General features: G+C 34.4%; 1 protein-coding gene across 2 annotated transcripts in view; it reads left to right on the top strand.

Annotated features, from left to right (window-relative positions):
* The window catches only part of CPNE8 (copine 8), a 256,264-nt gene that overhangs the window by 147,683 nt on the left and 94,302 nt on the right, over positions 1-14,279 (top strand). For both annotated transcript variants that reach the window (XM_040233468.1, XM_040233469.1), the window contains 3 exons: positions 5,019-5,122; positions 10,927-11,031; positions 12,382-12,423. In XM_040233468.1, coding sequence (XP_040089402.1) covers positions 5,019-5,122; positions 10,927-11,031; positions 12,382-12,423 — 251 coding nt within the window. The remainder of the gene's footprint in view (positions 1-5,018; positions 5,123-10,926; positions 11,032-12,381; positions 12,424-14,279) is intronic.

The following is a 14,279-nucleotide window of genomic DNA, read 5'->3' as shown; positions in this document are numbered from 1 at the left end:
CATAAAGTCAAGCTCCTCCATCAGCAAAAAACATTGTGACTTGCTGAAGACTCAGATGATGGTTAGCATTTTTAGCAATTAAGTATTTTTAAATCAGGTATGTACATTGTTTCCTTAGACATATGCTACTGAACAGTTAGTAGACAAAGTAGTGTGAGCAATAACGTTTATGTGCACCGGGAAACCAAAAAATTGGTGTGACTTGCTTTATGTGATGGTCACTTTATTGTGGTGGTCTGGAACAGAATCCACAATATCTTTGAGATGTGTACGTATCTCCCCCAGGTGGTTCGTTACAGAATTAAAAAGGGACTGTATTTCTTTCTTGAGAAAGGAAAAGAGCTGGAGGAATCAGACACCCCAACTTCAGACTATGCTACAAAGCTGTAGTCAAAACAGTATGGTACTGGGACAGAAACAGACATATAGATCAATGGAATGGGATAGAAAACTCAGAGACAAATCCACACTCCTGTGCCCAATTAATATATGAAAAAGGAGGCAAGACTATGCAATATTGGAAAGACAATCTCTTCAACAAATGGTGCTGGGAAAACTGAACACCTACATGTAAAAGAATGAAATTAGATCATTCCATACACAAAAATAAGCTCAAAATGGATCAAAGACCTAAATGTGAGACCAAACACTATAAAACTCCTAGAGGAAAACATAGGCAGACATAAATTGCAGCAGTATCTTTGTCTGTCTCCCAGAGTAATGGGAAAAAAAAAACAAAGATAAACAGATGGGACCCACTTACACTCAAAAGCTTTTACACAGCAAAGAAGACAGTAAACAAAATGAAAAGATAACCCACAGGTTGGGAGAAAATATTTGCAAATGAAATGACCCACAAGAGATTAGTCTCTAAGATTTACAAATAGCATATGAGGCTTAACATCATCTAAGGAAAGAACCCAAACAAAAAACACACAGAAGGCCTAGATAGCCAACAGGCAAATGAACAGATGTTCAACCTTGCCAATTATTGGAGAAATGTAAATCAAACCTAGAATCAAAATGGATATCTTAAAAAAATCCACCAACAGTAAGTGCTGAGGGTTTCAAGAAGGGAACCCTCCCACACAATTGGTGGAAGTGTAAATTGCTACAGCCAGTATGGATAACAGTATGGAGATTCCTTAAAAAACTAAATATAGAGCTACCATATAACCCTGCAATTCCATTCCTGGGCATGTGTCCACAGAAAAACATTATCTGAAAAAGTACATACACTCCAGTGTTCATCGCAGAATTTTTATAATAGCCAAGACAAGGAAACAACCTAAATGGCCATCAACAGAGAAGTGGATAGAAAAGATATGGTACATATAAACAATGAAATATCACTCTGCCATTAAAAAAAGTGAAATGATGCCATTTACAGCAACGTGGATGGATCTAGAGAGTGACATACTGAGTGAAGCCAGTCAGTCAGAGAAGGAGAAATATTGTATTACACCCTTTAGTTGTGGAATCTAAAAAGAAATGATACTAACAAACTTATTTACAACGCAGAAACAGACTCACAGACTTAGAGAACCAACTTATGGTTGCTAGGGGAGAAGGATGGAGGGAAGCAATACTCAGAGAGTTGGAGATCAACATGTACACACTACTATATTAGAAATGGATACCCACCGATGTCCTACTGTATTAAAAAGGGGGGCATATTAGAGAAATGGATAAATTATAAATTTATACAAATGTTTATTTGTAGTGTGGTAATCCTAATTATTTCAACTTAGTATTCCATAGTTTATTTCAAATGCAACTTTTGTTATATATCTTATCAAATTCTATGATAGATATTAATTTTGAAGTCATATTGGAAATGTTTCCTCACTCAGTATTTTTAAATAGCTTCAAGTTGTCCACAAATAATATTTTTCATTCTGATTGATTTAATAATATTCACAAAATGTATAATATGCTATTCTGTGGTAAGGAAGCTTGCAATAGAATGGCAAGAAAAATAACAACAAGCAACCTCTGTCCTTTTATTCAACACAGATGTACTTTTTGAAAACAATATACATTAATCAGATGATTCTGTAGGCAAATATTGATTCTACCATGGAGAATCTAATTTATATTGGGTGGAGGTAACCAGGACTCTTTGAGAAAATTCCTTTTTAGCTTAGCCCCAAGTAATGATAAAGATTTCCAGCAGGACATGCAACTCATATGGGGCCCACAGAGGGAAAGAGTGTATCTGGTGTTTGTCAGCAAGGGGATGGGAGGTGGGGAATGACTGAAATAAAACTTTGTCAGATGAATATGGAAAAGGTTGCTCAGAGTTTTTTTGGTGTTGAGCTTTTGTAGACTATGCTAAAGATTCTCTGCTTATCCAAAGGAAAGGCTTGAATAATTTTAAGTTATGAACAAAATTATTTATTTGATGTTTTAAGTCTATTATTCTCCCTGCTGAATGGAGAATCAATCGGATAGGCCCAAGAGCAGAAGAGGGAGAAGTGAACAAATGCCACTGTGCATATCCAGGTGACTGAAGATTTATAAATGTTTTAGAGATAGCATCTTGCAACTTGGAGATGAACTAGGTAAGAGGTCAGGAAAAGGAATAGTCAAGGACAGCTTCCTTGAGCACTTTGGGTGGATGATGAGTCACTCACTGAATCTGGAAAAATTACAGAACAAGTTTGGTTTGAACTTGTTAGAGCTTGTTAGAAATGTGAAACATTTAAGTGCATTTCTTCATTTTTAGGAAGTTTGTTACATTAGCATGGAGTATTAAAGAAAGTCTTAAAATTCTCTCAGGGTGCTTTAATCATAAGAGTTTAAACAAATGTAATGATGTTCTTATATTTCTAAAAGTAAGTGGATGCTTGTGTTTTACCCAGAAATTAGATTTCTTTGGTGTTTGATATAGATGGAATTTTCCACAAGTTTATATCATTTGGTGCACTGAAAGCAATATTTTATTTTGAGTTATTCATTTTCCAAGCCTTATGAAATATAATTTGAAAAACTACAATTTGGTATTACATTTACCAATGATTGGGCTTCCCAGTTGGTGCTAGTGGTAAAGAAACCGCCTGCCAATGCAGGAGACATAAGAGACGTGGGTTGGATCCCTTGGTTGGGAAGATCACCTGGAGAAGGAAATGTCAACCAACTCCAATATTCTTGCCTGGAGAATCCCATGGACAAAGGAGCACTACGGTCCATGGGGTTGCAAAGAGTTGGACATGACTGAAGTGACTTAACATGCATACACACGTTACAGTGATCATATGAAAATTCATTTTACTCTTTGAAGTGTGATTCACCATCCATTTGAAATATACACAGTTCAGAATTCTACTGTGTATTTTAAGTGCATCATAATGTTTTTTTGGTAATCTATGTTTTGTTTTAGGTGCTTTGGAAGAATGTCTTAGAGGAGTCTTTATTTCTGTGACAAGACTAAAGTCTTTGTCCCATGTTCTTGGAAAACCACTCTCTCCTAAGGGCATTTTAATATATGTGAAGATGAAGAGGGAAAGAAAAGAAATAGAAAAGTAAAACCAGTCCTTCCTTTTCAATTTGCCTTGATTTTATTGTTTTATTTTCAGAGTGACTCTGTCGCTACTTCCTTAAAAGAAATTTTTGATTTTTAACCTCTAATTGATCACGGTTGCAAAGTTTGAGTTGATGGTGATATCCATATTTTTATTTTCTCTGTTGTTTCAGTTTTCTGTAAAATATTTATTGTTACTATGCCAGCTTAGGCGTGTATTTCCTGCTCTATTATGGGTGTTCAACTGGTAAAGTTGAAGTTCTATATGACTTCTATATGTTAAATAACAAAGTAAAATAATACCCCCCAATGCTTTTGAAATTCAGAAATCTGGATTTATAAACTTCTCTGAAACCATCTCTTCATTCCCAGACTCTAGCCTAAGCATTCCTTGAGAACTGTTTGCTGAGTAAGTATATGAATGAATTAATCAATGAAAAAGATAGATAGCATCACCTCTTGAATGGAGTTCTGGAATTGCTGAAAGAAAATAGGGACAATTAGATGGATGCTTAGTAACTTTTGTTGAACTCTGCAAAATGAAGCAGTGAATGAGAGAGTGCCTTTTTAATCTTTGTCAACATTTTCACCAAGCAGTATTTAAAAATGTGACCTCTTGATTCAATATGAATTACTTTGACTCTTCCATCTTCAAAAATTAACATCTGCTTTCAGTTAAAGAAAATCAAGTCCAGAATACCGATTTTAATTTTTAAATTACTATATAATTTATACATGTTAAATATGTTTATCATCATTGAATAATGTTTAACTTCCTTGATTTATGATACCTCATCTTATTTAAGTTAGTTATGAGGATTATAAGTGCTTGAGTATATATATTGATAAAAAAATAGGTTTGATATAATAATTAGCATACAAATAAGGGACTTAAATTGGGAGTGAAAATGAAAGTACTTCACTTCAAGCCCAATATAATACAAATTATTTTTAAATGTAGCTATTGAGAAATTGTGGTGCACTTTTGCTTAATTAAGAAGGAACCTTATCCCCCATTTAGATAGCAAACTATGTTGTCAGTCTGGATCTGTCTTATGCTTCATCTAATCATCTGATATATATCAATATCTAATACATGGTAGATACATAGTAGATGCTTAACAAATATTTCCTGAGGAAATAAAAAAAAAAAAACCTCCTAAAAATGTGTACCTGAATAACTGAAGATGTGAATAGAAATCTTATAATATTGGCTACACAGACTTATCTAGCTTACTAGCAATTTTCCAGGGCAGGAAAGGTTAAAGGGTTTTAATAAATAATAATTCTGTGACTAGAACAAAAACTTCCAAGAGTCAATTTTTTAGTCTTATAGTCCCTTAAAACGTAATTTGATGTTTTCTGGAATTTTCCCACATTTGGCCATTTGTATGAAAATGGAAAATTTGTTTTCTTGTCAGGTCTTGCTTGTGATCTCTAGTTTCTAGTTACTTATAACCCAGATTTTGAGCTTTTATGTTAATTTTGTTTGTAGGATGCTGTTCTAATGCAATTTTGTGCAAATAAATTGGACAAGAAGGACTTCTTTGGAAAATCAGATCCTTTTCTTGTATTTTATCGAAGTAATGAAGATGGCAGGTAGATTTATCTTTTATGCATTTTAAGTCTATGATAAGTATGCTATTTAAATTATCATTTTTCTAGAGAAGCTTATTAAATTGATAAACAGTACAATATTTTGGTATTCACAAAACTGATAGGATTTTTTCATTTCAAAACAATGTATAACTTTATAAGCATTTTATAACTTTTGTTTGATATTTATAATGAATGATTTTCAGCTTCATAGAAATATTTCCTCTTCTATTGCAGTAATAGTATGGAAGCTTTATTTTTTTGTAAAAATCTGAAATGCTGAAACTAATGTATTTTGTTAATAGAATTGAACTCTTAAGCAGATTTCTTGGAGAGGAACATGGATTTTTATTGGTTGCTTTTTATACTACATGGTTTTTTCAATAACATATGACATTCAAGAAAATTTTTCATTATATTCTAGTAATTTGAATATTTTACCAGTTATGATTAGACTGGTTTCTATGTGATTTGAAAATATATTATAGAGTATAATTTATTTTTTTATTGCAGTATTGTTGATATGTAATATTATATGTTACAGATGTGTGAAATAATGATTCACAATTTTTAAAGGCTGCACCTCACTTATAATTATTATAAAATATTGGCTGTATTCCCTGCATTGTACAACATATCCTTGTAGCTTATTTTATATGAAAGAGTTTGTACCTGTTAATCCCTTCCAGTATTTCTCCCCCTATGTCCTATCTCCTATCTCCTCACTGATAACCACTAGTTTGTTCTCTGTATCTGTGAGATATTTTGTATCTGTATCTGTGCTTCTTTTTGTTATGTTCACTAGTTTGTTGTATTTTTTAAATTCCCCATATAAGTGACATTATATAGTATTTGTCTTTTTCTGTCTGACTTACTTCACTTAGCATAATACCCTCCAACTCTATCTGTGTTGTTGCAAATGGCAAAGTTTTATTTATTTTTTCATGACTGAGTAGTATTCCATTGTATAGAGTATAATTTAATACATATGACTTTACCATGAAATACATTTTTATTACTTTCTATGATTCTTATTGTATTTTCAATATTAATGAGAAAGTTTAATTGTTAAAATTATGAGCTAAAAAAGGTCCTACTGCCTAGGTATAAACTGTGACCCTGCTACTTAATAGTTATGGGACCATCAGTTCAGTTCAGTAAACTCATGTGGGGCTCATTTTCCTTATGTGTATAATGGGTTAATAATCATAGTTACCTCCCAGGGCTGTTGAGAGTATTAAATGCATTACTACACAAAAATCATATAGAGCTTACTTAATATAAGAATTATGTTAGCTGTTATTAGTATATTATCTTATGGTATAATGTTTCCTGTTTTCCTTAACTATGCATAATAAAGTAGTAGCTAAAAAGAAAATGTCATTGGGAGATTAAAATGAGAGGAATTGGCTGTTTTTAAAAAAAGGTAACCTTCTATGCTTATAAATGAAATTATACATGTTAATGTTATATAATAAGTATAAAATTGTACATAAATATAAAAACTTTGCTATTTAAAGTGAATATACAGAAATATAAAATGATGCTTTACAGAGTGTAGAATTTTTGTTGATACAATCACTGGGCAACTATTGATTATTTTTGTAATGGTATCATATTGTTAGATTTTGCATACTTCTTTTTTATTTCAGTGGTAAAAATGTTAGAGTAGCATTTACATCTGAACACTAATTTTACCTATGTGAAAAATATTAGACAGTGAAGAAAATAATCATATTTTTCAGTTTTTTGCAGATTTAAAAATACAAAACTAAAAAATCATTCAAAATTTCTTGAATAACAAAGAATAAAGCTCATGTTTACTCCTGTCTGAACAACCTATTTCCTGAATTCTCTCTTTTATTCTTACTTCTTTACTTACAAAGATTTGTTGCACAATTATAGAGTTTCAGTCCACCACACATATAATGCCACTGGTAAAAGAATAATACATAATTTTATTATGCTTGTAAAAATGGTATTAACTTATTTATTAAATAAAATATGCAACTAATCTAAAATTTTAAAATTATTTAAAAACAACTCAATGTATTTTAATATAGGTTATTCAATAAAAATTTTTCTTATTATTTTTAATAAATACATACACATACTTATATGTATATAGCAGTACTCCTGAATATCAGTGCTGCAGCAGACTTCTGTCAGAATTTTCACTAGTGACACTAGTGCTGGAATTATTACTGAGTTTTTGCTGTCTATATAGCATATCAGTTCAGTTCAGTTCAGTCACTCAGTCATGTCCCACTCCTTGCAACCCCATGAACCAAAGCATGCCAGGCCTCCCTGTCCATCACCAACTCCCAGAGTTTACCCAAACCCATGTCCATTGAGTCGGTGATGCCATCCAACCATCTCATCCTCTGTTATCCCCTCTCTTCCTGCCCTCAATCTTTCCCAGCATCAGGGTCTTTTCAAATGAGTCAGCTCTTCGCATCAGGTGGCCGAAATACTGGAGTTTCAGCTTCAACGTCAGTCCTTCCAATGAACACCCAGGACTGATCTCCTTTAGGATGGACTAGTTGGACCTCCTTGCAGACCAAGGGACTCTCAAGAGTCTTCTCCAACACCACAGTTCAAAAGCATCAATTCTTCAGCTCTCAGCTTTCTTTACAGTCCAACTCTCACATCCATACATGACTACTGGAAAAAACATAGCCTTGACTAGCTGGACCTTTGTTGACAAAGTAATGTCTTTGCTTTTTAATATGCTGCCTAGGTTGGGTCATAACTTACCTTCAAGGGAGTTCAGTTCAGTTCAGTCACTCAGTCGTGTCTGACTCTTTGCGACCCCATGAATAGCAGCACGCCAGGCCTTCCTGTCCATCACCAACTCCCGGTGTTCACTCAGACTCACGTCCATCGAGTCAGTGATGCCATCCAGCCATCTCAACCTCGGTCGTCCCCTTCTTCTCCTGCCCCCAATCCCTCCCAGCATCAAAGTCTTTTCCAATGAGTCAACTCTGCATGAGGTGGCCAAAGTACTGGACTTTCAGCTTTAGCATCATTCCTCCCAAAGAAATCCCAGGGTTGATCTCCTTCAGAATGGACTGGTTGGATCTCCTTGCAGTCCAAGGGACTCTCAAGAGTCTTCTCCAACACCACAGTTCAAAAGCATCAATTCTTCAGCGCTCAGCCTTCTTCACAGTCCAACTCTCACATCCATACATGATCACTGGAAAAACCATAGCCTTGATTAGAAGGACTTCAGTCGGCAAAGTAATGTCTCTGCTTTTGAATATGCTATCTAGGTTGGTCATAACTTTTCTTCCAAGGCGTAAGCATCTTTTAATTTCATGGCTGCAGTCACCATCTGCAGTGATTTTGGAGCCCCCCAAAATAAAGTCTGACACTGTTTCCACTGTTTCTGCATCTATTTCCCATGGAGTGATGGGACCGGATGCCATGATCTTCGTTTTCTGAATATTGAGCTTTAAGCCATTTTTTCACTCTCCTCTTTCACTTTCATCAAGAGGCTCTTTAGTTCTTCTTCACTTTCTGCCATAAGTGCTTTACAAATGAGAATGACTGATGACTACCTAGTTTATAAGTAGCTCACTAAGAAGGTGAGTCAGTTTATTAAGAGAAGTTTCAAAGTAACTTTGATTAATCTTTTAGAGTTTTCTCTATCATTTATGTTTCTTTTAATGTTTTTTTGCCCTAGGTGATTCCTATATTGCTTTGGGTGATTCAGCTTTGAGAGCATTTGACCACATTATACAAACACATATTCTCTTGAGGTCTGTCAATTTAGTAACATGAGTTTCTTTAGACAGGTGACGCTACTACCAGGAAGAGTGTAATGCTAATGCCATAAATCTTAAAATAAATACATGATCCATTCATATTATGTTTCTTTTTGATCTCTTAATGAAGAGAGACCCTTTCTTGACTGTGAAGAGGAAAATGGACTCAATGCCCTTTCAAAATGGAATTATTTTCTTACAAGGTTTAGTTGCAATATGTTCACCATGGTGTAGTTATATAATACTCTCACGTTCATGACTATAAGAGGGATCCCTGCATTTAGAACACTACATGACTAAGGATTTAGTGAAAGTTAAATTTATGTATTGTTCTAACCAAGATCATTTAAAACATTTTATAGCTCATGAACTGCAGCATAAATTTACATTAGGCAAGAATATTACCAGGACCTGATTGATGTCCAGAGATTAAATGGCTTGGTGGAAACAATACTGGAATTTGAATCAGAAAACTAGTTTAAAGTTTCATGGATTCTACCCCTTATTATATATTCTTTAATTGCTATCTTTCTTCCCTCTAGGAATAATCAACAGTTTAGATTAAAAAAAAAAGAACCACATATTGAATGATCTCTGGTATAAATCCATTATGTTAATCTTAAATAAGTCTTTGACCCTCCTCAAAAATCATTCCTTTTTCTTAATACATCAGTGTTCCTCTCTCCCAGACACTTATGCATTTTTTCCCTCTTTCTTATTTACTGTTTATCTTGTTTCCTATTTAATAAGACAATGGAAGCAAGTGGAGAAATTCCTTAAGATCCCATCACAATATCTACCCCTGTGTTTGGCCTTCCCGCATGCTCTGCAAAATGATTATCCAAGTGCTTCCAAGGCCTACTACTCCATATTGATGCCCTCTATTCCATCCACTTCCACTATCCCATCTACTTCAAGACATTAGTCCAACCTTCTTCCCCTTTCTCTCATACATCACAAATAGTCTTTTCTCTAATGTATTTTTCCTTTAGCATACACTCTTGCTGTTCTTAATTTGATGTTGAAAAAATAAATTTAAAAGTGACAAAAAACACACCTTTCACTTGATTAATCTTTCCCCTTTAAGTTATCCTTAAGTTCTCTTTTTTCTTATTACAGCTAAACTGCTCAAAAATGTTTACACATTCTGCCTCTTTCTCTTCTCTTTCTTAGACTCATTCTAACCAGATTTCTGTGCCCAGAATTCCAACAAAATTCGAAATTACTGATAACCTTCATGTTTAGCGGCCAATAGATACTTTTCACTGCAACAGTATGTCACTACAATTTTTACAGAGATTATTTACAAGCCAACTTTATAATTTATTGAATGTTCAGGTCATTTTTAGTAAACTCATTGTGCAATTGCAATTTCTAATTTTTTTTATATTTATTCATTTATTTTTGGCTGTGCTGGGTCTTTGTTGCTGCCTGTGGGCGTTTTCTAGTCGCAGAGACCAGGGGCTGTTCTCCAGTTGTGGTGTACAGACTTCTCACTGTGGGGGCTTCTCTTGTGGAGCCCAGGCTCTAGGGCATGTGGGCTTCAGTAGTTGCTGCACATGGGCCCAGTAGTTAATAGTTCACAGGCTCCAGAGTGCAGGCTCAGTAGCTGTGGTGCATGGGCTTAGTTGGCCCATGGCAATGTGGGATCTTCCCAGACCAGGGATAGAACTGGTGTCCCCTTCATTGCAAGGTGGATTCTTGGAAAGTCCCTCATTGCTTTATGTTATGCTGCTGCTGCTGCTGCTGCTAAGTCGCTTCAGTCATGTCTGACTCTGTGCGACCCCATAGATGGCAGCCCACCAGGCTCTTCTGTCCCTGGGATTCTCCAGGCAAGAATACTGGAGTGGGTTGCCATATGTTATGATGAACTAATCTTTAAAGTTTTGAAACAGCAAATCTCTTTTTATTCACTGATATAACAGTAACAGAGAGACAGGCAACCTGTATTCTGCACAAAATATAAAGAAAGAAATGATTACTAAGGCATATATTAGAAGTAAATCATGAAAATAACTGGAAAACTTTTTTTTTTTACAGTTTTACAATCTGTCATAAAACAGAAGTTGTCAAAAACACTCTAAATCCTGTATGGCAAGCATTCAAGATCTCAGTAAGAGCTTTATGTAATGGCGATTATGACAGGTAAAATAAGTGTCAACTTGTCTGAGAGTTTTAAATACTCACTGTAGATTTTGTATCCAATAATCTAAGTTGAATTTTTAAAATTAAGATGGCTTTTTTGCCAATGTAAATGTGTATTTACAAAAGCATAGTTGACTTATTGAGAATTGTTTAAGTAGCATATTTTACCCACAATGATATGGGCAAGAGGAATAATTTGACTATTTAAAATTTGATTTAACTGAATTTTCAAAAACAAAACAATGCAAAGTGCTAAAAATATATTGAATGTTTATTTTAACATATTCAAAAGTATCCCATAATTTTTACAGCCTCAAGGTTTTCATTTGGTATTATCTTTCTAGAAAGGAATAAGTAAATATACAAAAGATGTAAAATTATGATTATGTATGTTATCAACACTGTGTACTCCTGAGAATCCTATTTGACATCATTGTTCTCATGGTCACTGAATTATAAAAGTTCTATAGATCTAGAACAGGGAGATTCTGGTATTTTACAAATAAGTAGGTGATGTGACCCTGAAGATCTTCCCACAATATACCTGAAGATTTATTAATATCAAAGTGTTTTCTTTTTCTTATGAAGATGGATTGTAAGATTACTATATAAAAACCCCTTCTTACCCCAAAACATATTTTATCTTAGTACTTGTATATTAGAAAAATTAGAATTTATTCTATTAACTAAAATCATAGGAATAACTATCCATTACCAATATGTCATTAGATGTTCTTAAAATGTATTATGCTACTTGCCTGTCACTTTATTAATTTAATAATGTCACAACTTTATTTAATTGGACTCATTCTTTCTAAGACCATGATTTGTATAATACAGTTCTAACTCTATTGTATAATATAGTTAGCAGCATCAGCATCACATGATGAAACATAAAAATTCAAGTTCTTGGGCCCACCCCGGGACTACTGAACCAGAAACCCTTGGGCATGAGGTCACATAATTCACATTTTTACAAGCCTTCCATGTGATTCTGATCTATGCTGAGTTTGAGAAATACAAACTCAATGTCAAAAGATGAAGACAATGGTTTTGAAGAGTGGAAAAGTAGCTCTATGCCCCTCATTGAAGAGCTGTGTCAATGGTTTTCCTGTTTAATTTCCTACTCTCTTTAAAGAATTTAAAAATCTATGTGATTTTAAAAACCTATTTTAAAGTAAAAATTGGACTAGAATTAAAATTAGAAAATCAACTTTATTTTATAAAACTTGAAAGTATACAATATTTTATCTAAAAAAAATCTAAAACTTATTTTTTAACTTTCAATCATATGTTAATTTGATCTTACTAAGTAATTTTACCCTGTGTGTGTGTTTTCACCATGGACAGAACAGTCAAAGTAGAGGTGTATGACTGGAATCGAGATGGAAGGTAAGACATTATGTTTTCTTTTGTTTTTGTTTTTACAAATTAATATACTTTAAGAAGCAAATATATTGAAATGACCACATTTTCACATTTTAAATTCTGAATTGCATATTTTTGTCTTGTTTTTCTGTTGCTAAAGTGTTCACATGATATTTTAAGAATGAGTGTATTCAATTTGCAAAATAAAATAGAGGTCTTCCTCTATTTTTAATAGTAATAAAAAATATAGTAATTTTAGAAACTACTAAAACTACTAGTAACATAGTAAAGATTACTACTAATATAGCAAAGATTTTCAACTTGGACTTCATTTCTCATTGTGTACAATTTATAGACATCTAGTTTTATAGCTGTAGAGTTGTGATTTTGCATCTCATAATATCTCTGAAGATCTCTATAACCTTTCTACACTACATCATCCATGGGAACACATCTGAGCTTCCCTTCCACTAAAAAGGAACACATACCTCACAAACAAACAATAAAACAAAACTTTAGAATTATGTCTGCTAATTGCCAATAAAAATAGGTAAGCAGAATTCTGAAATTATGGTTTCCCTCTGCATAGTGCAGCATGTTAATAAGTAAAAGAGAGGAACACACTACTTTTTTTTCTTTAGATATTTTCTCACTATTTCTAATGTTTTAAGTAAGACTGATATTGAGGATTTTTTTAAATTTATTTTTAATTGAAGGATAATTGCTTTATAATATTGTATTGGTTTCTGCCAAATATCAATATGAATCAGCCATAGCTAAAGCTATGTCCCCTCTCCCTTGAACCTTCCTCCCGCCTCCCTCTCCATCCCACCTCTTTGTTACAAAGCTCTGGTTTCAGTTCCCTGAGTCATACAGCAAATTCCCATTGGCTATCTACTTTACATATAGTAATATATATGTTTCCATGTTACTCTCTCCTTAAAACCCATCCACTCCTTCCACACCCCAGCCCTGTGTCCATAAATCTGTTCTCTATCTTTAGGCCTCCATTACTGCTCTTTATATAGGTTCATCAGTACTGTCTTTCTAGATTCCATCAGTTCAGTTCAGTAGCTCAGTCGTGTCCAACTCTTTGCGACCCCATGAATAGCAGCACGCCAGGCATCCCTGTCCATCGCCAACTCCCGGAGTTCACTCAGACTTACCGGTCCATCCAGGCGGTGATGCCATCCAGCCATCTCATCCTCTGTCGTCATTTCCTCCTCCTGCCCCCAATCCCTCCCAGCATCAGAGTCTTTTTCAATGCGTCAACTCTTCGCATGAGGTGGCCAAAGTACTGGAGTTTCAGCTTCAGCATCAGTCCTTCCAAAGAACACCCAGGACTGATCTCCTTTATTATGGACTGATTGGAACTCCTTGCAGTCCAAGGGACTCTCAAGAGTCTTCTCCAACACCACAGTTCAAAATCATCCATTCTTCGGCACTCAGCCTTCTTCACAGTCCAACTTTCACATCCATACATGACCGATGGAAAAACAATAACCTTGACTAGATGGACCTTTGTTGGCAAAGTAATGTCTCTGCTTTTGAATATGATATCTAGGTTGGTCATAACTTTCCTTCCAGGGAGTAAGCGTCTTTTAATTTAATGGCTGCAGTCACCATCTGCAGTGATTTTGGAGCCCCTCAAAATAAAGTCTGACACTGTTTCCACTGTTTCCCCATCTATTTCCCATGAAGTGATGGGACTGGATGCCATGATCTTCATTTTCTGAATGTTGAGCTTTAAGCCAACTTTTTCACTCTCCTCTTTCACTTTCATCAAGAGGCTTTTTAGCTCCTCTTCACTTTCTGCCATAAGGGTGGTGTCATCTGCATATCTGAGATTATTGATATTTCTCCCAGCAATCTTGATTCCA

This window comes from Oryx dammah, unplaced genomic scaffold (assembly GCF_014754425.2).
Source record: "Oryx dammah isolate SB20612 unplaced genomic scaffold, SCBI_Odam_1.1 HiC_scaffold_29, whole genome shotgun sequence".
Lineage (NCBI taxonomy): Eukaryota > Metazoa > Chordata > Mammalia > Artiodactyla > Bovidae > Oryx > Oryx dammah.
Note: the sequence above shows the minus strand (reverse complement) of the source record. Positions and strands in the feature narration are given on the sequence as shown.